Genomic DNA, 24,879 nt, shown 5'->3' on the forward strand with positions numbered 1-24,879 from the left:
TCTGTCAAATATATTACCTACTCTGAGCTACAGTACAGAGACGAGGAAATCCTGAAAGTTTCTGAAGAGACAATTGACCTAAAGGAATCACATTTATGGGAAATATTCAGGCAACGCAAGCAGAGGGGTTTCCCACATTTGAATGACCCAACCAAAGAGGGCAACAGACTAATGATATTTTTGTTTATATAAACGACTTGGTATGAGGATATTCTTCAACATAGTGGCCCTCCTGCATGTAATTTGTGGTGATTTAGTTAGACTTCCCATAAGCCAAGGGTCACTCCATAGAAGGTGCCAGTGTCTAGCTAGAATATTTTATACACTTTTAGGCTTTATTCACACAAGCGTTTTATCGGGGCAATTTTGCCGCGATAAAACGCTGCCTGAAAATTGCAACTATTTGATGTATTGGATTCCAATGCATTTGTTCAGATGGGCGATTTTACAGTGCGTAAAAATGGCTGGCCAGAAAAGATAGCACATACAGTGTGCATTGGGGCCGGCCATTCTTACACCCAGTCGGAAAAGATAGGTCTGAACTAGAGATGAGCGAACGTACTCGCTTCGAGTACTTACGCGCCCGAGTACCGCCATTTTCGAGTACTTCAGTACTCGGGTGAAAAGATTCGGGGGGCACCGGGGGGCGGGGAGAGGCATGGCGGTGCGGGGGGGGGGGGGGGTAGCAGCGGGGAGCCCTCTCTCTCTCCCTCTCCCCCCCACTCCCCACTGCAACCCCCCGTGCCGCCACGGCGCCCCCGAATTTTTTCGCCCGAGTACGGAAGTACTCGGAAATCGCGGTATTCGGGCGAAAAAGGGGCGTGGCCGAGCACGTTCGCTCATCTCTAGTCTGAACCTATCTTTGGCCGGAATATGGTGGCCGGTCCCATAGACTCCTATGGGAGCTGCCATAAAAGGGAGGTGGGGGGGAGTTTAGCAGTGGCTCTGCTAAACTCCCTCCCCCTCTCCGCCCCTTGCCAGCTGCCAGGAAACGGAGGGGGAAGGAGGGGGTGGGAGTTTAGCACACTAGCTCCTGCCCCCCCCTCCTAAACTTTCTACCCCGTCTGATGGTATCCCACCCTGAGTGCTGTGTATTTGCAGAATGAACAATGCTTTTTTGCACGCAGTTTGGCGTATCCTACTGTGCTTTTTGTGCCTGCAAACAATGTTCATTTGTGCAGCAAACAAAGACGCACCAATTGAAATGGCTAAGTAGTCTAATGATTTCTAGATGTGTTCATTTTCCTATACAATTACACAGTGTTTTACGCATCCAGTATATTTTGCGTGCATTTGCGCATCCCCATTAATGTCTATCAGGACTTTGGATGTGCAAATGCGCAGAAAAATACAGCATGCTGCGTTTTTTTTATGCAACTGAAATGTGCCAAAAAATCTGCACATGTGAACGAAGCCATTAAAATCAATGGGTTCTATTTTCTGCGTATTGCATATGCAGATATGCCCGTGTGAAGGTGGTTTTAGAAATTATTTTGCATTCTAAGGGTGCCTATCCACTAGTGTTTTTTTAACGCAGCAATATCGATGCACGAACACGAACGTCAATGGGACTTTCTAATGTTAAAAAACGCATCGCACAAAAATTGCAAGCACAAACTTGCAATATATTTTTAACATTAGAGAGTCCCATTGGCATCCGCGTTAAAAAAACGCAATGATATCGCAGCGTTAAATCCTTTTGTTCTGTTGATTATTGGGGCTGATTATCACCCCCACATATGGGGAGAAAAAGACGTTCATGTGTTTTCACCCTTAGAAATTATTTTTCTTGCGTTTTCTTTGCAGTTTGTAAAATCATTATCACGTTAGTCATTACTATGTAATAAAATGGTAAATATTCTTATTTAGTATGAGCTAAGCATGACTATAGTGATAACACTTGCTAAGCCCATATTCGTCACGCTGGAATGCAGCAAGTGATTATTAGCATGGCACCTCCAGGACCTCATACTGGAACCTACTCTGCCGTTGGAGATCATGAGTCAGTAATACAGCTAAGGCCAGAAAGTTGGCATGTCTGCAAATGCTTCTTATGGGGTTTATGCATCTTTTATAGTTTTACGGAATGGATTAAACGTCTCGGACTGGATGCTTTAGGAGATTGGAAGCATGGTACATCCAGGATTGAGGACACAGAACTGCTAACAATGAATAGTTCAAGGGATTGGAGGAGAATGTGTGCAGCTGCTTTGGGATTAGCGATTCTGATATTATTGTATTCCTTGTGAAGCACGTTGGCATATAATAGAATTATGGGTAATGCTCTCAGACTTTATGACTGACAGTTGTATATTGTGTCTTTTCATGGCTGTGCAGCCACAGGCTCCCAATACAATGAGGAGCAAAGGCATGGTAGAACAAATATTAATTATACTCCTGTTGACTGTAACTGAACAATAAACCGCTGGAAGGGTCCGTCGCAGATCACGCACAAAGTACCCGAAGAAATGGCACTGCATGCAGGACTTTTTCTTCTGGTAAATGCCAGGCAACTGAGCGGGAACCAAATGGACTCCTTAATAGTCAATGGGGTTCATTCAGCGCTGTTCAGTTCCATTGTGAGATGGATCCAATCAGCCAGGGGATTCCCCTGCCATGCTTTCCTGAACAGAGCAGGAAAACGAAACCCCTGAGCGCAGATGTGAAAGCAGCCTAAGGCTAGGTTCACACAAGTGTAAGTTCACCGCGTATTACACATGCGCTGTACACGCATGTGATACGAGGAAAAACTAGAAGCAATGAGATGAAACTGGAAGGGAGGAGACACAGATTAGATATTAGACAGTAAGAGGGCAATGTAGGAGTGGAACAAGTTGCCATGGGAGGTGGTGAGCTCTCCTTCATTGCAGCTCTTCAGCGGCCGGACAGACATTTCGAAGGGGGGTTGACCCGATAACCCTGGAGGTCCCTTCCAACTCTACCATTCTAGGATTCTATGATACGTGGTAATTTGAAGCCAATCAAATACATTGACTTACGCAGTTCCGCTCACATGTGCATGTAGGATTTGCGTAATATGGCAGCTCAAAAAAGAACGCAGCATGCGCAGAAAATCCCACAGCCACAGTCCCGTACCTTGAAATGGCTACTTAGCGTAATTAGTTTTATATGTTCTATTTCTCTCTCCAACCTGCAGGAAAATAGAGCATGCTCCATATTGCATCTTGAATGACAGAATTACGTATGCAAAATACACGCTTGTGAACAAATGTAATGGGTTCTATTCACTATGTATTGCACACACAAATTTTGCCTGTGCAAACATGCAAATATGGTCAAGTGAATCCAAACTTAGTGGTTCTTCACATGGGCGGGCTTTAGTCCTGTTAGGCGGCTGGGATACTCATGGCTGCATAACGAGATAAAACGAAACCACTGATTTTACTAGTCGTATTCTCGCCAGTTAATCTTTTCAATATGTAGTTAACTCGGTAATCAACTCTGTAGCGGCGAGCATAGTTGCGCGTACGGCTGTGTGTTTTTGCCCTTACAGTTCAGTAAAATAGGGCTATCCATTGTAACAAGTTAAGCACCCCATTGTAACGCCTGTGTGATCATCACATGACCAAAACAGATTTTTTTTCCATTAAAGGCTTCCATTGAATGAGTGCAAGCAAGAATCTGAAAGACCATTAGAAATCAATGGAGAAAGCATATTGAAATATTGTGTATTTTTTAGATTTTTTTGCAGTTATTACATTTTGATTACATTTCATATAGTTCTGTGATATATGCACAAAACTGTCTCATAAGACTATTTTGTATATAAAGCTACTTATAACAGTTATTTACTATAGTTTCATGCACATTAAAATGTCAGAAACACTTTGACTTTGCCATAATATTTACAACAAACCTTTACAAAATGTCATTCTTGTGAGAACTTAAAGCTGCCAGCGCTGCATGTGGAGGGGATTTAAAAACTTTCTGCTATGACAATTTGATTGTACGTGGCCACAAAATGTTTTGCTAGAACACAAAGATGCTTGCAGGGCTCTCCTGGGATCTTGTAGTTTAATGCATCATTGGTGGAATGTACTGTGAGGGCTTAAACAGATGGGCGTGAATTTGTCCCATTTTGCACCGTGAAAATCATGAGTGCACGGATGAAACGGAACCATTGATTTCAATGGTTTCATTTTCACTATCTTTTCTCCACTTGCAAGAAAGATAGAGCAGGACCTATCTTCCCGCCTTTCTAAAAAAACTCGCGCGCAATAGCATGGAGTTTGGATAGTCAAACCCCCTACCTGGGTAATGCGCTAATACGTTCTGTAGTAGCGAGTGTATTAGCGCATGAGCCCATCTGTTTAAGCCCTCAAAGTGAAATCTGTAACAAACCACCAACTATCACACATAATCTACAGTATTGGTCACTTTATATAGGGTAAAGGGACATGTGGGCCTCCCTAAGGCCACACTCACACAAGCGTTTTTTCCACGTTTAACGCTGTCTTTTTAGCGCAGTGCTAAACATTATCAATCTCTACCATTGAGTGCAATGGGGCTTCTCAGACAAGCGTTAAAACGTTTTTCAAGCGCTGTCTGTTCTATTTTCATGCGTTTCTGCGTTTTAAAAAGGCGATGCTTTGCCCATTGAAATGAATACAGGGCGCTGCTGAAACCCCAGTAGAATGTAGCTACTGAGTTTTTGACTACGTTTTTTCAGTTCTGGCATTATCAGCTTGCTTGGCTGCGTTTATAACCGTGCTAAAAACGCAGTCAAACACTGTGAAAAATGCATGTTGATGCAGCTGAAAATGCAGTAAGCGCAGCGTTAAAAAAACAACCCATAAATGCAGCTTTTTTTCAAGTGCCTGTGTGAGAGTAGCCTAAGGCCACTCTGTCACAGGCCACTTTTTTTTACAGTATTTAGCACGGTGTTTAAAATGAATGCGTTTGAAAATGCAGTTTGAAAACGCTGTAAAACGCCGCATTTATAAGAAATGTTGCACAAAAATTGAGCGCAAAAACGCGGAATGTGAGGGAACCAATTTAACTTAATTTGATTCTCTAAATTTTGTTCAAGCAATGTTGCGTGAGCAAAAACGCATGCAAAATCGCCCGTTACAAAAGCCCATAAAGTCCTTATATACCAATTGGCCTGATGTAACTGTCAGCAAGCGACAAAGCATGTCAATCATCACTCATTTACATTTCTTTTACTTGGGCTGAGAATTTCTGTGTATGACCGCGTAATGTACTACATATGACTGTGTACTCACGCACAGCGCAGGGTTTTTCTGTTTCTTTATAATTACCACCACGTCGCTTAGTGATGACGCGGATACATTGCGTATGGGCTTCAGGTATATCCACAACCATAAAGAACAATGGGATCTATATCCACGGTAAAATAGAACATGCTGCATTCTATTTTCCAATGAGCGAATTACGCAATTTCAACTCCCTAATGTGAGCGGAATTGTGTAATCCAATGCATTTGATTGATCTGCGTATTTACCTGACTTGCAAAATACACAACTCCTATCCGGTCGTGTGAGACTGGCCTAAAAGAGTACTAAGAACAGAAGAAACAAAATAAGCAGCTAAATAGTTCTCTGCTAGAGTGTGATCACAGTGCGGAATCCTGATGATAAGTACACTAAAAGTACATTTACATTGGGCAATGAGATTGCATGTTCCTTTGATCAAGCAGTTGGACAAAGAAATACTGAATGCATATAAAATTACAGATGATGTGTAATAAATGGATTGCGGAAAAAACAATCTTGATCCTTCTCTCTTTACATTCTGCTTTTTGTTCGAAGGATCATTCAGATGTGACCATGTAATTACATGATTAGTCCTTCAGTGTATAATCCCCCTAAATGTATCTAATAGGTATTAAATGCTTTCCATTACGTCTCTGGAAGTGAATGTGTCAGAGAGAGAAAGATCACTAAATGTTATTTTTAATATTTAGAAATAACACATTTTGTTGTCATAGGCTCAAATTTATTAAAACCTGTGTTTTTTTAACACTTCTCTTAGTATAAAGTGAACTAGAGTAAGAAATTCCAAACTTCCTATAATCCTAAGGCTGCATTCACACGAACGTATATCGGCTCGGTTTTCACGCCGAGCCGATATACGTCGTCCTCATATGCAGGGGGGGGAGGGGGGAGGATGGAAGAGCCAGGAGCAGCAACTGAGCTCCCGCCCCATCTCTGCCTCCTCTCCGCCCCTCTGCACTATTTGCAATGGGGAGAGGCGGGGTGGGGCTAATTCTCGGAACTTAGCTGTTGTTATCTAAGTAAGGCCCCCTGCACATGGTCAGAAATTCCGGGGCGGGTTTTCCCGCAGAATTTCCGCCCGTGGCCGCTGCCATAGGATTGCATTAGAAAACACAATCCTAGGCAGACGGCTGCGATTTGTCCACGTGAAATCACACGCGGAAAACAAATCGCGGCATGCTCTGTTTCTGTGTGGGTCTCGCAGAGGCCCACACACAAATGTCGGTGGTGAGGGGCTGGCTCCTCTCCGCACATGTGCCGGCTGGGTGGCAGCCAGCGCATAGCAGGAAACGGAAGATGCTGGGAGCGGGTAAGCTGCAGGCCTCTGCAGGGGCACGGGTCTGCATCCTGCTGCTGCGAGAATTCTCGCAGCGAGATCCGACCCGGCCGTCAGCAGGCGACCTAACGCTATGTATGCTACTCTGCTCAACTGCTTTTTTTATGAAAAAAGGAGCATGATGCTGGGTGTCTTGCTATGGCTGTTATTACATTATATCCTCACACACACTGCATCTCCTAGGCGTCTACCTCTCAAGAGAGTAGCAAAAGAGAAGCAGGAAATCCAGACACAAGTTTGTAAAGAATGTCAGTAGCCATCGTCTGACAACTTTCCATTAGGTCGGTACAGACTGTGCATCCTCTGAGTCTGGTTGAGCGACCAAACAAGGGATTTAGGAGATAGAGTACATAGGGATGATATCCTGCAGATGATACCATTATTAAAATCGTCATCGAAATTTCTCCCTGGATGGCATCAAATTCTCTTTCAGGTTCATGGTCCTAAGCAATGATAGCTAGGAGATATTCCCTAAATGAACCACTTTTGTATTCCCCCACTTCACCCAGTTCTCTGTTTGTTACTTTGTTTGAGAAGATTCTAGAATCTATGACAGAGTCAAAAGGAAAATTTCCTGAGATGCCACCCAAGACCTTTCAAGGATAAAAGGAAAAGATCTCCAAGATTCTGTCATGTTCCATAAAGGTGGTTACAGCCTGAACATCTCCTGTGTGGGAGGTTTTTGGGTCCCCAGTCACAGAGACAACTCAGTATAGATACCTCCTCCTTGGGGTCCAAAGGAGGTAGAAGAAGAACAAGGACTTATCTTCTAACAAGAAACAACTGAGAGTGGTTAGACTAGCCCTGTCCCACTTTCAAGCTTATCTCCACAATTATCATCTTCTGGTACAATCAGACAATTTACTGTTTTTCTATCAAAAAGCAGTGAGGTGGTCAGTGAATGCAGGCTACTGAGGTAGAAAAATATATACTGAGGATCTCAGCTATTCATATCCGGAGATTCCAAAATATCAAAGCAGACTATCTCAACCACTAGGGACTGCATCTTGAAAAATGGATCCTCAATCCAGAAGCACTTACACAGATAGTGAGGAAGATGAGGATGCCACGATGACAAAGTAGAACGCCAAAGTCCAACTTTTGCTCCCGGTACCATGCCTAGCAAGTTTAGTCAGTAGACGGTCTGACTGCTAGCTAGAGAAAAAAAACCTAGCATACAGCCCCATGCACACGGGCGGAAATTCTGCTGCGATATTTCCCACAGAATTTCCAGCAGTGCCCGCCTGCATAGGATTGCATTACAAAACGCAATCCTATGCAGACAGCCACAATTTGTCCACGTGAAAACACATACGAAAGCAAGTCGCAGCATGCTCTATTTCTGTGTGGGTCTCACAGAGGCACGCACAAAAATGTCACTCCTGCCACGCCGGCTCTGCTGGGTGGCAGCCGGCACATCACAGAGCAGAGCAGACGCGGAAGATGGTGAGCTGCACTAGCCACTGCAGGGGCGTGGGTCGTATCCTGCTGCGAGAATTCTCGCAGCGGGATCCAACCCGGCCATCTGCAGGTACCCTCCCTCTCATACCGAAAATATTGATGAACAAGCCAAAGTGATCGGCATTTTTCCATCTTTGCCCTTTGAGATATGGTTATTTCTGATATGGGTGCTATCAAGGGCAACTATTGGACATTTCCACCCACAGTTATTCTGATTTCACAGAGGAGCATTTTGCATCCACTTCCTCAGAAACTGCATCTTACAGCCTGGAAGCTGAATGAAAAAAATCTAAGGGAATTCGGTTTCCCAAACTAAGTAATCACTATTATAATGGCTGCCCACAGACCTTCTACCAACAAGTTATATCAGAACATGGTGTGGTCATAACAGACTCTCTCTGGATCCTCTGACCACTATCCTGCAAGTCTTAAAAAATGGCATTAAAAAAGAAATAAATGCATGAAGTTAAATTGACTCAAAGTGCAATTTACAGTCACCAATGTGTGGTTCAGGGGAGGTTCTCTAACACTCACATGGTTAGAACTTTCTTAAGAGCCCTGAAAAAAGTAGTTCCTACCATTCCAAACTCCTGCATGGGATCTGGTTTTCTGTTTTTACCAAACAGCCCTTTGAGCCAATGGACAGCCTCCCTGGGATTCTTGACCTTCAGAGAAAAACATCAAGCAAGAAATTTACTTACCTGTACTCTTTCCAGATCTGAAGTCCTGAGAACAAGAAAAGTGGCATACTCTTGATGTCAAAGGAGCAGTTTTAATGTATATCCATAAGACTCCATAAAGGCACTGTTACTACAATACCAATGTCCTAATAAAGAACAAAAGGCCAGTAAAGTTATACTCATAAGCTGGATTTGAGGGCCAATCGAAAAGTGTTATGAATAGAGATGAGCGAACGTACTCGTCCGAGCTTGATACTCGTTCGAGTATTAGCGTGTTCGAGATGCTCGTTACTAGAGGCAAGCACCACGCGATGTTCGAGTTACTTTCACTTTCATCTCTGAGACGTTAGCGCGCTTTTCTGGCCAATAGAAAGACAGGGAAGGCATTACAACTTCCCCCTGCGACGTTCAAGCCCTATCCCACCCCCCTGCAGTGAGTGGCTGACGAGATTAGGTGTCACCCGAGTATATAAATCGGCCCCTCCCGCGGCTCGCCACAGATGCATTCTGACATAGTTCAGGGAAAGTGCTGTCTTGCTGTAGCTGCTATAGGGAGAGTGTTAGGAGTTATTTTAGGCTTCAAGAACCCCAACGGTCCTTCTTAGGGCCACATCTGACTGTGCAGTACTGTTGAGGCTGCTTTTTGCAGTGTTGCACTTTTTTTTTTGTATATCGGCCGTGCAGAGCATTGCGTCCTCAGTCTGCAGTAATTTTACATAGTATAGGGCCAGTAGTGCTGAGGCAGGGACAGTGTAAAAGGTGAAAGACATATACTGTCTATATAGGCAGTGGGCTTTTCCAAAAAAATTTGGGAAAAAACATTCTATTTGGGCTGCCTGTGGCCGTCCTGAGTGTACTGCATCTCTGCTGGGGGTAGTAGTCCTAATTAATACGCAGCCAGCTAAGTGTTACAGCAGGCTTGCGCAAAATTCTTTCCTGGCTCTGCGTTGGCCGTTACATCACCGCTGTCATCCTGTCCAGAGGGAAACAGTCTGCAGTCATTTTACATAGTATAGGGCCAGTAGTGCTGAGGCAGGGACAGTGAAAAAGGTGAAAGACGTATACTGTCTATATAGGCAGTGGGCTTTTCCAAAAAAATTTGGGAAAAAACATTCTATTTGGGCTGCCTGTGACCGTCCTGAGTGTACTGCGTCTCTGCTGGGGGTAGTAGTCCTAATTAATACGCAGCCAGCTAAGTGTTACAGCAGGCTTGCGCAAAATTCTTTCCTGGCTCTGCGTTGGCCATTACATCACCGCTGTCATCCTGTCCAGAGGGAAACATTCTGCAGTAATTTTACATATAGTAACATAGTAACATAGTATGTAAGGCCGAATGAAGACATTGTCCATCTAGTCCAGCCTGTCTATCCTACTGTGTTGATCCAGGGGAAGGCAAAAAACCCCAAGGCCAGAAGTCAATTAGCCCTTTTGGGGAAAAAATTCCTTCCCGACTCCCTAATGGCAATCAGACTGTTCCCTGGATCAACCCCTAATAGTTCCTACCTGCCTATATACCAGGATTGACACTTAACCTAAAATTTATATCCTGTAATATCCTTCTTCAGAAAGACATCAAGTCCCCTTTTAAACTCCTCTATGGATTTTGCCATCACCACTTCCTCCGGTAGAGAGTTCCACAGTCTAACTGCTCTTACAGTAAAGAACCCCTTTCTGTGTTGGTGATGAAACCTACTTTCCTCTAATCGTAGCGGATGTCCTCTTGTTACCGTCGCAGTCCTGGGTGTAAACAGATCACGGGAGAGATCCTTGTGTTGTCCCCTCATGTACTTATACATAGTTATTTGGTCGCCTCTTAACCTTCTTTTTTCTAGAGTAAATAGTCCCAATTTGGACAGCCTCTCTGGGTATTCCAGTCCCGTCATTCCATGTATTAGTTTAGTCGCTCTTCTTTGAACCCCCTCAAGCACTGTGACATCTTTCCTGAGCACCGGTGTCCAGAATTGTACGCAGTATTCCATGTGAGGTCTGACAAGTGCCTTATATAATGGAAGGATAATGTTCTCGTCCTTCGCCCCTATACCTCTTTTGATGCACCCCAAGACTTTATTTGCCTTTGCAGCGGCTGACTGGCATTGGTTACTCCAGTTTAGTCTATTATCCACTAATACCCCCAGATCCTTTTCCATATCACTTTTCCCTAGTGGTACCCCATTAAGTGAATATTTGTGACATCCGTTCCTCTTGCCCATGTGCATAGTCTTACATTTTTCAACATTGAACTTCATTTGCCATTTTTCTGCCCAAGCCCCCAGCTTATCCAGGTCCGTTTGTAGCTGCACATTGTCCTCCGTTGCATTAATTATATTGTATAATTTTGTGTCATCTGCAAATATTGATATTTTGCTGTGCAGCCCCTCTATCAGGTCATTGATAAATATGTTGAACAGAGTGGGGCCTAATACTGAACCCTGTGGCACCCCGCTAGCGACTGTGGTCCAATCAGAGTACGAACCATTTATTACCACCCTCTGCTTTCTATCGTTGAGCCAATTTTTTACCCACTTACACACGTTTTCGCCCAGTCCGAGCTGCCTCATTTTGTATATTAGCCTATTATGTGGCACGGTGTCAAAGGCTTTAGAGAAGTCCAGATATACAAGATCAATAGATTCTCCCTGGTCCAGCTTAGAGCTTACTTCATCGTAGAAACTGATCAGATTTGTCTGACATGAGCGACCCTTCATGAATCCATGCTGGTGAGGAGTTATTCCCTTAATCTCCTTGAGGTAGTCCAGGGCCAGTAGTGGTCAGGCAGGGACAGTGAAAGAGATATACTGTCTATATAGGCAGTGGGCTTTTCCAAAAAAACTTGGGAAAAAACTTTCTATTTGGGCTGCCTGTGACCGTCCTCAGTGTACTGTGTCTGTGCTGGGGGTAGTAGTCCTAATTAATATGCAGCCAGCTAAGTGTTACAGCAGGCTTGCGCAAAATTCTTTCCTGGCTCTGCAAGCGAAGTCAGCCTCCAACCACAGGCCAATAAGCGGCACATTTAATTACAGCGTTCTGTTTCTGCACTACTGGTAATACACCATGCTGAGGGGTAGGGGTAGGCCTAGAGGACGTGGACGTGGACGCAGGCGAGGACGCGGAGGCCCAAATCAGGGTGTGGGCACAGGCTGAGCTCCTGATCCAGGTGTATCGCAGCCGACTGCTGCGGGATTAGGAGAGAGGCACGTTTCTGGCGTCCCCACATTCATCTCACAATTAATGGGTCCACGCGGTAGACCTTTATTAGAAAATGAGCAGTGTGAGCAGGTCCTGTTGTGGATGGCAGAAAGTGCATCCAGCAATCTATCAACCACCCAGAGTTCTGCGCCATCCACTGCTGCAACTCTGAATCCTCCGGCTGCTGCTCCCGCTTCCTCCCAGCCTCCTCACTCCATTACAATGACACATTCTGAGGAGCAGGCAGACTCCCAGGAACTGTTCTCGGGCCCCTGCCCAGAATGGGCAGCAATGGTTCCGAATCCTCTCCCACTGGAGGAGTTTGTCGTGACCGATGCCCAACCTTTGGAAAGTTCCCGGGGTCCGGGGGATGAGGCTGGGGACTTCCGGCAACTGTCTCAAGAGCTTTCAGTGGGTGAGGAGGACGATGACGATGAGACACAGTTGTCTATCAGTGAGGTAGTAGTAATTGGAGTAAGTCCGAGGGAGGAGCGCACAGAGGATTCGGAGGAAGAGCAGCAGGACGATGAGGTGACTGACCCCACCTGGTTTGCTACGCCTACTGGGGACAGGTCTTCAGACGGGGAGGCAAGTGCAGCAGCAGGGCAGGTTGGAAGAGGCAGTGCGGTGGCCAGGGGTAGAGGCAGGGCCAGACCGAATAATCCACCAACTGTTTCCCAAAGCGCCCCCTCGCGCCATGCCACCCTGCAGAGGCCGAGGTGCTCAAAGGTCTGGCAGTTTTTCACTGAGAGTGCAGACGACCGACGAACAGTGGTGTGCAACCTTTGTCGCGCCAAGATCAGCCGGGGAGCCACCACCACCAGCCTCACCACCACCAGCATGCGCAGACATATGATGGCCAAGCACCCCACAAGGTGGGACGAAGACCAATCACCGCCTCCGGTTTGCACCGCTGCCTCTCCCCCTGTGCCCCAACCTGCCACTGAGATCCAACCCCCCTCTCAGGACACAGGCACTACCGTCTCCTGGCCTGCACCCACATCCTCACCTCCGCTGTCCTCGGCCCCATCCACCAATGTCTCTCAGCGCACCGTCCAGCCGTCGCTAGCGCAAGTGTTGGAGCGCAAGAGCAAGTACGCCGCCACGCACCCGCACGCTCAAGCGTAAAACGTGCACATAGCCAAATTTATCAGCCTGGAGATGCTGCCATTAGGGTTGTGGAAACGGAGGCTTTCAAAGGTATGATGGCGGCGGCTGCCCCGCACTACTCAGTTCCCAGTCGCCACTACTTTTCCCAATGTGCCGTCCCAGCCCTGCACGACCACGTCTCCCGCAACATTGTACGCGCCCTAACCAACGCGGTTACTGCCAAGGTCCACTTAACAATGGACACGTGGACAAGCACAGGCGGGCAGGGTCACTATATCTCCCTGACGGCACATTGGGTGAATTTAGTGGAGGCTGGGACAGAGTCAGAGCCTGGGACCGCTCACGTCCTACCCACCCCCAGAATTGCGGGCCCCAGCTCGGTGGTGGTATCTGCGGCGGTGTATGCTTCCTCCACTAAACCACCCTACTCCTCCTCCTCCTCCTAGGCAACCTCAGTCTCGCAATCATGATGTGTCAGCAGCAGCACGTCGCCAGCAGTCGGTGTCGCGCGGGACGGCAGCACAGCGGTGGGCAAGCGCCAGCAGGCCGTGCTGAAACTACTCAGCTTAGGAGAGAAGAGGCACACGGCCCACGAACTGCTGCAGGGTCTGACAGAGCAGACCGACCGCTGGCTTGCACCGCTGAGCCTCCAACCAAGCACTCGCATGTGTGACAACGGCCGTAACCTGGTGGCGGCTCTGCAGCTCGGCAACCTCACGCACGTGCCATGCTTGGCCCACGTCTTTAATTTGGTGGTTCAGCGCTTTCTGAAAAGCTACCCACGCTTGTCAGACCTGCTCGGAAAGGTGCGCCGGCTCTGCGCACATTTCCGCAAGTCCCACACGGACGCTGCCACCCTGCGCACCCTGCAATATCGCTTTAAGCTGCCAGTGCCCCGACTGCTGTGCGACGTGCCCACACGGTGAAACTCTACGCTCTACATATTGGCCAGGCTCTATGAGCAGCGTAAAGCTATAGTGGAATACCAACTCCAACATGGGCGGCGCAGTGGGAGTCAGACTCCTCAATTCTTTACAGAAGAGTGGGCCTGGTTGGCAGACATCTGCCAGGTCCTTGGAAACTTTGAGGAGTCTACCCAGATGGTGAGCGGCGATGCTGCAATCATTAGCGTCACCATTCCTCTGCTATGCCTCTTGAGAAGTTTCCTGCAAAGCATAAAGGCAGACGCTTTGCGCTCGGAAACGGAGGCGGGGGAAGACAGTATGTCGCTGGATAGTCAGAGCACCCTCCTGTCTATATCTCAGCGCGTTGAGGAGGAGGGGGAGGAGCATGAGGAGGATGAGGAGGAGGGGGAAGAGACAGCTTGGCCCACTGCTGAGGGTACCCATGCTGCTTGCCTGTCATCCTTTCAGCGTGTATGGCCGGAGGAGGAGGATCCTGAAAGTGATCTTCCTAGTGAGGACAGCCATGTGTTGCGTACAGGTACCCTGGCACATATGGCTGACTTCATGTTAGGATGCCTTTCTCGTGACCCTCGCGTTACACGCATTCTGGCCACTACGGATTACTGGGTGTACACACTGCTCGACCCACGGTATAAGGAGAACCTTTCCACTCTCATACCCGAAGAGGAAAGGGGTCCGAGAGTGATGCTATACCACAGGACCCTGGCGGACAAACTGATGGTAAAATTCCCATCCGACAGCGCTAGTGGCCGAAGGCGCAGTTCCGAGGGCCAGGTAGCAAGGGAGGCGCGGAGATCAGGCAGCATGTACAGCACAGGAAAGGAACACTCTCTAAGGCCTTTGACAGCTTTCTGGCTCCCCAGCAAGACTGTGTCACCGCTCCCCAGTCAAGGCTGAGTCGGCGGGAGCACTGTAAAAGGATGGTGAGGGAGTACGTAGCCGATCGCACGACCGTCCTCTGTGACGCCTCTGCCCCCTACAACTACTGGGTGTCGAAGCTGGACACGTGGCCTGAACTCGCGCTGTATGCCCTGGAGGTGCTTGCTTGTCCTGCGGCTAGCGTCTTGTCAGAGAGGGTGTTTAGTGCGGCTGGGGGAATCATCACGGATAAGCGTACCCGCCTGTCAACCGACAGTGCCGACAGGCTTACACTCATCAAGATGAACAAAGCCTGGATTTCCCCAGACTTCTCTTCTCCACCAGCGGACAGCAGCGATACATAAACAATACGTAGGCTGCACCCGCGGATGGAAGCATCGTTCTCTATCACCATCAAAAACGGGGACCTTTTAGCTTCATCAATCTGTGTATTCTATTCATCCTCCTTCTCCTGCTCCTCCTCCTGAAACCTGACGTAATCACGTCGAATGGGCAATTTTTCTTAGGCCCACAAGGCTCAGTCATATAATTTTTGTAAACAATTTTTATACGTTTCAATGCTCATTAAAGCGTTGAAACTTGCACCTGAACCAATTTTTATTTTAACTGGGCTGCCTCCAGGCCTAGTTACAAATGAAGCCACATTAACCAAAGCGATTAATGGGTTTCACCTGCCCTCTTGGTTGGGCATGGGCAATTTTTCTGAGATACATTAGTACTGTTGGTACACCAATTTTTTTGGGCCCTCGCCTACAGTGTAATCCAATTAATTTTTTGCCCACCTGCATTAAAGCTGACGTTACATCAGCTGTGCTAGGCACTGCAATGGGATATATTTATGTACCGCCGGTGGCTTCCTGGGACCCACCCATGCTGTCGGTCCACATGGACTTCCCATTAGGGAGATGTACGTGCCTGTGTATACTTATAAAAAACTCGAGCCTGACTGGGGCATGCAGTTTGGGCCGAAACCCACCTGTATTTAATCAGACGTTAGTTCTGCTGTCCAGGGCACTGTAATGGGATATATTTTTGTACCGCCGGTGGGTGCCAGGGAGCCACCCATGCTGTCGGTCCACACGGACCTCACATTAGGAAGTTGTACCTGCCTGTGTCTATGTATTAAAAACCCCGGTCTGACTGGGGCATGCAGTGTGGGCCGAAGCCCACCTGTATTTTATCTGACGTTACCTCAGCTGTGCAGGGCTATGCAATGGGATATATTTATGTTCCGCCGGTGGCTTCCTGGCACCCACCCATGCTGTCGGTCCACACGGAGTTGTAACTGCATGTGTCCACTTCTAAAGAACCCCAGTCTGACTGGGGCATGCAGTGTGGGCCGAAGCCCACCTGTATTTTATCTGACGTTACCTCAGCTGTGCAGGGCAATGCAATGGGATAGATTTATGTACCGCCGGTGGCTTCCTGGCACCCACCCATGCTGTCGGTCCACACAGAGTTGTAACTGCATGTGTCCACTTCTAAAGAACCCCAGTCTGACTGGGGCATGCAGTGTGGGCCGAAGCCCACCTGCATTTAACATGACATTACCTCAGCTGTGATGGGCAATGCAATGGGATATATTTATGTACCGCCGGTAGCTTCCTGGCACCCACCCATGCTGTCGGTCCACACAGAGTTGTAACTGCATGTCTCCACTTCTAAAGATCCCCAGTCTGACTGGGGCATGCAGTGTGGGCCGAAGCCCACCTGCATTTAACATGACATTACCTCAGCTGTGATGGGCAATGCAATGGGATATATTTATGTACCGCCGGTGGCTTCCTGGCACCCACCCATGCTGTCGGTCCACACGGAGTTGTAACTGCATGTGTCCACTTCTAAAGAACCCCAGTCTGACTGGGGCATGCAGTGTGGGCCGAAGCCAACCTGTATTTTATCTGACGTTACCTCAGCTGTGCAGGGCAATGCAATGGGATATATTTATGTACCGCCGGTGGCTTCCTGGCACCCACCCATGCTGTCGGTCCACACAGAGTTGTAACTGCATGTGTCCACTTCTAAAGAACCCCAGTCTGACTGGGGCATGCAGTGTGGGCCGAAGCCCACCTGCATTTAACATGACATTACCTCAGCTGTGATGGGCAATGCAATGGGATATATTTATGTACCGCCGGTAGCTTCCTGGCACCCACCCATGCTGTCGGTCCACACGGAGTTGTAACTGCATGTCTCCACTTCTAAAGATCCCCAGTCTGACTGGGGCATGCAGTGTGGGCCGAAGCCCACCTGCATTTAACATGACATTACCTCAGCTGTGATGGGCAATGCAATGGGATATATTTATGTACCGCCGGTGGGTTCCAGGGAGCCACCCATGCTGTGGGTCCACAGGGAGTTGTAGCTGCATGTGTCTACTTCTAAAGAACCCCAGTCTGACTGGGGCATGCAGTGTGGGCCGAAGCCCACCTGCATTTAACATGACATTACATCAGCTGTGCTGGGCACTGCAATGGGATATATTTATGTACCGCCGGTGGGTTCCAGGGAGCCACCCATGCTGTGGGTCCACAGGGAGTTGTAACTGCATGTGTCTACTTCTAAAGAACCCCAGTCTGACTGGGGCATGCAGTGTGGGCCGAAGCCCATCTGCATTTAACATGACATTACCTCAGCTGTGATGGGCAATGCAATGGGATATATTTATGTACCGCCGGTAGCTTCCTGGCACCCACCCATGCTGTCGGTCCACACGGAGTTGTAACTGCATGTGTCCACTTCTAAAGAACCCCAGTCTGACTGGGGCATGCAGTGTGGGCTGAAGCCCACCTGCATTTAACATGACATTACCTCAGCTGTGATGGGCAATGCAATGGGATATATTTATGTACCGCCGGTGGTTTCCAGGGAGCCACCTATGCTGTGGGTCCACAGGGAGTTGTAACTGCATGTGTCTACTTCTAAAGAACCCCAGTCTGACTGGGGCATGCAGTGTGGGCCGAAACCCACCTGCATTTAACATGACATTACATCAGCTGTGCTGGGCACTGCAATGGGAAATATTTATGTACCGCCGGTGGGTTCCAGGGAGCCACCCATGCTGTGGGTCCACAGGGAGTTGTAACTGCATGTGCCTACTTCTAAAGAACCCCAGTCTGACTGGGGCATGCAGTGTGGCCTGAAACCCACCTGCATTTAACATGACATTACATCAGCTGTGCTGGGCACTGCAATGGGATATATTTATGTACCGCCGGTGGGTTCCAGGGAGCCACCCATGCTGTGGGTGCACACGGAATTCCCATTGTGGAGTTGTACCTGCCTGTGACTATTTATAAAAAAACGCAGTCTGACTGGGGCATGCAGACACCTTGACAGAATGAATAGTGTGTGGCACATAGGTTCCCCATTGCTATGCCCACGTGTGCAGCTCCTGATGGAGGTGGCACAGGATTGGATTTCTCATTGCTTCTGTACAGCATTGTGGGCTATCGACCCGCCCCTTTTAAAGAGGGTCGCTGCTTAGCCGTGCCAACCCTCTGCAGTGTGTGCCTGCGGTTCCTCCTCATGGCGGACGCACTTATAAATAGACATGAGGGTGGTGTGGCATGAGGGCAGCTGAAGGCTGCGCAGGGACACTTTGGTGTGTGCTGTGGACACTGGGTCGTGCGGGGGGGGGGGGGGGGTTGGGTAGCATGTAACCCAGGAGAAGTGGCAGCGGAGTGTCATGCAGGCAGTGATTGTGCTTTGTTGGAGGTAGTGTGGTGCTTAGCTAAGGTATGCATTGCTAATGAGGGCTTTTCAGAAGTAAAAATTGTTGGGAGGGGGTGGCCCACTCTTGCCGCTATTGTGGCTTAATAGTGGGACCTGGGAACTTGAGATGCAGTCCAACATGTAGCCCCTCGCCTGCCCTATCCGTTGCTGTGTCGTTCCCATCACTTTCTTGAATTACCCAGATTTTCACAAATGGAAACCTTAGCGAGCATCGGCGATATACAAAAATGCTCGGGTCGCCCATTGACTTCAATGGAGTTCGTTATTCGAAACGAACCCTCGAGCATCGCAAAATTTTCGTCCCGAGTAACGAGCACCCGAGCATTTCGGTGCTCGCTCATCTCTAGTTATGAAGTCTCGGGTGGTCCCTTCCCTCATGTATATCAGAACACATTCTACAGCTACATGCTGGGCTAAAGTTGGACATGTACCGTTAGACCAAACCTGCCAAGATACCACATAGTCATCTCTACCCTTATTAGAAGCTAGACAAACTCTCAACAGAGGACTCAAATTTTGGCAACAGAGTGGGAGAATTTCCATTTTCTGGAGTCCATTGGCAGTACAAGTCTCTCACCATAAGTTGTAATTTAATATTGATTTATTATGACACACTGACTCCAAGTCCCCTGCCTTGCTTTATAGGGTAGGCTAATTGATTAGTTAATTATTGCTTATTAAGCTGTCTCTGTTTGGTTGTACCTAGGGGACCTAACTCATTTGTGTATGTGCTGCCTACAGACTCCAGAAAAAAGAAATTTTGATAAGCAAATTTACACTTTATTAAAGAGGTACTTGCCATATGGTGCGCCCCGTGTATGCAACAAAAAATAACCCTGAACCAGTAAAAGAAAACAGCAAGAGGACAAGCAACAAAAAGGGGGGGAAACCAAAGTTATGTAAGAAATGTTTTAATAATATGTAAAAGGTGAAAAAAGTTTAATAAAAAACACTTTAATTAAAAAAAAGAGGTACTTGCCTCTTAAAGGTAATCTGTCAGCTACTTTGAGTCCTAGAAGCTAAGTTTATGGGTTCAAAGCAACTGACCTGCAGATTTAAGTTTTACGCTTACCTTCCCTGTCATTCTTTAAGCTCAAACCAGCACTAAATGCATTGAGTGGCTACAGGGTGTGTGCTATGTAGTCTTCCCATTCTGTACATAGAATGGGAGGACTACTTAGCATGTGCCTGAATGCATTCAGCAAGAAGTTTAAATACTAACAATGGCTCAGAGTAGCTGCCAGAGGCTCTTTAATAAACTTGGTGCACTTTATAAAAGTCTGTGTGCCACAAGGGCAAATCCATGCCAGCTATAATGGCAAAGATTTTCCCCATAATTTACACCAGTATCTGGCATAAATTATAGTAAATCTTTTGGGTTAATAAGATAAGTCTGAAAACTACAACAAATGCATTGATACATTCCAGTCTTAGAACTGTAGAACAACTATGGGCTATGTTGGAAGGATGCTTTTGTATTGGAAAAATGTATATTGGCACATATTCATGATTCTTATGACTTTTTCCAAAAGAGGGTCCTTTACACTTGCATTTGACAGGTAAACATATTGCTATTTTTGTTTTCTATATAGAATAGGGGAGACTTCTATGCTATGCAATACCACAACAAATGTATATGGTATTGTTTCATACAATATGCCTCAACTAAAAGCCCATAAACTTGTGAGGGAGGCTGTAATAATGAAATATGTGGAATGGGTCCGCAATCCACTATGACGCTCTTCAGAAGCAAGTTCAGGGCATTAAAATATTACTCATATTTTGCTCTCCTCTTCCCCTTTTCTTCTCTTCCTTTGATTGGCTCACACCATCTGCATTGCACTTTTTGCTGATCCCTTCACTTTTTTTTCTATTTCACTATAATCACTAATTGAGTGGGGTTTGGCCTTATAGCAGATGCTAACCGTTCTCTTAAAGGCATACATACCATAGATGCAGCCCATGCGGCTGTTATGGGGCATCTGGAAAGAGGGGGATCAAGTGGTAAAAAACATAAAGGGATCACTTATCTACAGGCCTTACCATTCTGATGAAACTGATGCACTTTGCTATGAATTTAAAGGGGTTGTCCCGCGGCAGCAAGTGGGTCTATACACTTCTGTATGGCCATATTAATGCACTTTGTAATGTACATTGTGCATTAATTATGAGCCATACAGAAGTTATAAAAAGTTTTTTACTTACCTGCTCCGTTGCTAGCGTCCTCGTTCCCATGGAGCCGACTAATTTTCGCCCTCCGATGGCCAAATTAGCCGCGCTTGCGCAGTCCGGGTCTTCTGCTCTCTTCAATGGAGCCGCTTGTGCAGAATGCCGTCTCCGTGTAGCTCCGCCCCGTCACGTGCCGATTCCAGCCAATCAGGAGGCTGGAATCGGCAATGGACCGCACAGAAGAGCTGCGGTCCACGGAGGGAGCAGACCCCGGCGGCCATCTTCAGCAGGTAAGTATGAAGACGCCGGACCGCCGGGATTCAGGTAAGCACTCTCCGTTTGTTTTTTTTAACCCCTGCATCGGGGTTGTCTCGCGCCGAACGGGGGGGGGGGTTAAAAAAAAACAAAAAACAGTTTCGGCGCAGGACAACCCCTTTAAGTTAAATAAAAATGAGTAACTAAACATAATTATTTTTAGTGAAAGTCTGATCGTATTCTACTCATGTGGTTCAACCTTGTCCACCTTTACATTTCTACTGACTTTCTAAATGAAAACTTCTCTTTGGGAAGGTTGAACATAGCTGCACTATATTTGTCCAATTAAGTGATTTCAAGAACGTAAAGATAATCCTTTAGACCAAATTGCATTTAAGATCACAAGAAATATTCTGCACTTTGAATGTTTTGACTGTCCCATCAAAAAAGTTAAATAGTCATTGTCATTTACGGAAGTGGATTTTATGAGCTAAATGAATTTTATGATTTCATACAGTATACTTAGCTGAGTCAAAGATATTAAATTAACATTTCTTACATTTCATTGATTTATTTGCTAACTCACTATTATGTAGTACTGCTCAACCTGTGTTAATGGTTCAGTGAACGTCTGACATAAAGTAATAGAGGTTAATGCATGCATTCATTTGTCCTGTTTTAATGTTATTGCTAGTGATAAATCTGCTTGACATTTATTTTATGAATTTTCTGACTTAATTTTCCTCTGACTACAGATATCTGGCCATCCGCTACCCACTGAAATCGCGAGACCTTCGTACAGCTAGAAATGCTCTGGCAGCCATTGCAGTTATTTGGGCCCTTTCTATTCTGTTTGCAGGCCCTTACCTGAGCTACTATCACATCATCCTCTATAATCAAGTGCCCATCTGCATACCCAACTGGGAAGATCGTAGGAGGAAGATCATGGATGTGTCAACCTTTGTCTTTGGGTACCTTCTACCAGTACTTATACTTGGATTATCCTATGCTAGAACCATCTGTTTTCTGTGGACTTCAGTGGATCCAGTGAAAACTGTATCTGAATCTCGAAAAGCAAAACACAAAGTGACCAAAATGATAGTGATAGTAGCTGTGCTCTTTTGTATCTGTTGGCTTCCTCATCACTTGGTGATCTTGTGCTTCTGGTTTGGACACTTTCCCTTCAATAGGGCTACGTATGCCTTCCGCCTTGTGTCTCATTGTATGTCTTATGCTAACTCGTGTCTCAATCCTATTGTTTATGCTCTTATTTCCAAACACTTTCGGAAAAGGTTCAAGCAAGTTTTCACGTGTATGCTCACTCAAAAGCGGGCACGCAACAAAGTACATGCAGTGCAGGCTGCAAACACAGTAGCTGGCTTTTATGCTGGACATACAGAGGTTACTCAAGTTCAGGAGGAAACTGCCCGTGGTGGAAGAGCAGCAAGAGAAGAAGGTATTGAGATTGGCAGTCCCGAAGAATCATCCAGCCGAAGAATGGTTGGAGGAAGTTGGGGGACACGATTGCCCAAGGCTGTTGGTTTTACAACACAGACAACATAAAAAGTAATGATAAGTAGTTGCACCTAATGGTAATATCAAATGTAGCATCAACGGGCAATGCAATGGTAGAGGAGCATTACACTTCTCCACTAGTAGGCTCTACGGGTGCCGTTGCAATTTGTAACTTCATCATGACGCATCTCAGGCAACATAAATAAGATACAATGTTATTTGAATGAAGGAATTACCAAGTCGGCAAGTAGAAGGTGCCATGCTGCTCAACAAATGATCTTAGTAAAAGATGGAAAGTTCCATTTGAATGAAGATGAAGCAGTTACAGTAACTTTTCTTGAGCTTTAAATTGTAACGTCTACACTAGGACTTTCATGGGATGAAGATATAATTGCTATATTAGTCCTGCACTGTATAATGCTGCTCATTTTATTCAATACCCACAAGTACTTTAAAACTTCTTTTCTTACAACAACTGTAAAAACTGTATCTCCTGACACTGGAAGCAGATCATAAATGCATTTTGTGTATTGTGCACACAAGGATGTCCATTGTGTATTGAAGCATGACTTTTAACAAGCCGAGGAGGAGGATTATATTATTGTGCTGTGTCCATAACTACGGTCGATCCACATAAATGTAGCCGCCAGTCATACTGTTACTATTGACGATACTCTCAATAACAAGGTGCTGGTATTGCAATTAATTGTACTCCTGATCAATGAGGTCCACTGCCTGATTCTCACAAATACAATGATATAATGTACTGCGGGTAACAAATAATTTCCACACACTGATACCATCTAAAGTCTTGTTGTTTGTTCAATGTGTTAAAATAAGCAAATCAAATGTATTTTCTCAATTAAAATGTAACCATTTAATAGATTCTAAATGAAATCTTACCAATATTTATTTACAAATGTGGTATTATTGACTTACAAGTAAACTAAACCATTCCAATGCTATTACATATAGAACATGGTTACTAAAGGCTTAAACGCACGACCACAAAACCTGACGGAAAAAAAAAATGTCAATGGCTTAGTTTTGAGTAGTGGGATTCTTGCTCATTAATTCTACATGCAAGAAAAATAGGGCAGGACTTTTCTGCTTTTTTTCACCATTCGCAATAGTGCAGAATTTAATTGTTAAAAAAATTTCTTGGGACTTGTTCATGAGCAAATACACTCCATAGTGGCGAGCGTATTTGCTCATGCGCTTGTCTGCTTAAGCCCTAAGGTTGTTACTACAGATGTCCTTCACAGACTTAGGGCTCATTCACATGGGTGTGGAATTCACACAGCCGTAGGTTGCGCAACAAAATCGTAACTCTAGCTGCGAAAAAAATCATCTAAACAGACAATTTTTCTGTGCTGAAGTCCCGAGCTTCAGTCGCGATCTTTTCACACCGAACAGAAGGGATTAAAAATATGCATTGCTGGAGAGAGAGAGATGAGGGAACTCCCCAGGGCTTCCCTTCATCTCCCCAGGGGTCCCTACATCGCCAGGGACTCCATTCATCTCAGTATGACTGGAGGGGTTCCCCCGCAGGAGAGATGAAGGGATTCCCCAGTGCTGCTGACCTATATTTTCACGCAGCAGGGAATTTCAGTCGCCCATGTATTATCTTTTTAGGTGCGATTTTTTTTTTTTGCTTGCGGCTAAACTCCTTTGTCTGAATGTTTCCATAGGAAATCATTGCTTCTAATAGTCGCGTTTTTTTAAACATGTAAGTTAGCTGTGCAAATTCCTTTGTGTGAATGAGCCGTAAGGAGGTGAAACACATTGACTGGTCAACTGTTGCCAGATATGCCACACAACATTTGTACAATTTTTCTAAATCAATTCATTGCTAAATAAATTGTAACCCACAATGCAATTTGTTCTTAGATAATAATCAAGCCCCTTCTCTTATGCTGTCTTTACATCTGCCAGTTTGACTACTCTAACTATAAGGAATGCTTTCCTCTCTTGATGCTCTCTGGTCCTTTGTACATGGTAGTTTTTGGAATGAATAAATCATGTGCCAGTTCTTTATATTGGCCATACATATATGTTTATGTTAATAAGATCATTTTAAGAAAGACCTCCCATCCCAGTTGTTAATCTAGTCACCTGCCTTTGAACCCCTTCTATATATACCAAAACTGAATTCCATCTTTTGTTAAATACTAGGTGATATACCCTGCGTTGCACAGCGATTTTACGAGTAGCATTCCTGCAATATAAAACGTCGGCCACAAAAATTACCCGAGCACCCCACTGTTATGGAAGCTGTCCAAAAGAAAATCTATGTTGCCCATAGCAACCAATCACAGCACAGCTTTCATTTTACCTCAGCAGTATAAGAAACGAAAGCTGCACTGTGA

General features: G+C 46.0%; 1 protein-coding gene across 1 annotated transcript in view; it reads left to right on the top strand.

Moving 5' to 3' along the window:
* Positions 1–22,558, top strand: part of LOC136620189 (galanin receptor 2b-like) — a 33,267-nt gene extending 10,709 nt beyond the window's left edge. Inside the window, exon 2 of the mRNA XM_066594896.1 lies at positions 21,751–22,558. Within this exon, the coding sequence (XP_066450993.1) occupies positions 21,751–22,558 (808 nt within the window). The remainder of the gene's footprint in view (positions 1–21,750) is intronic.
* Positions 22,559–24,879: the final 2,321 nt, after the last annotated feature.

The sequence above is a fragment of the Eleutherodactylus coqui genome, chromosome 3 (assembly GCF_035609145.1).
Source record: "Eleutherodactylus coqui strain aEleCoq1 chromosome 3, aEleCoq1.hap1, whole genome shotgun sequence".
Taxonomy (NCBI): domain Eukaryota; kingdom Metazoa; phylum Chordata; class Amphibia; order Anura; family Eleutherodactylidae; genus Eleutherodactylus; species Eleutherodactylus coqui.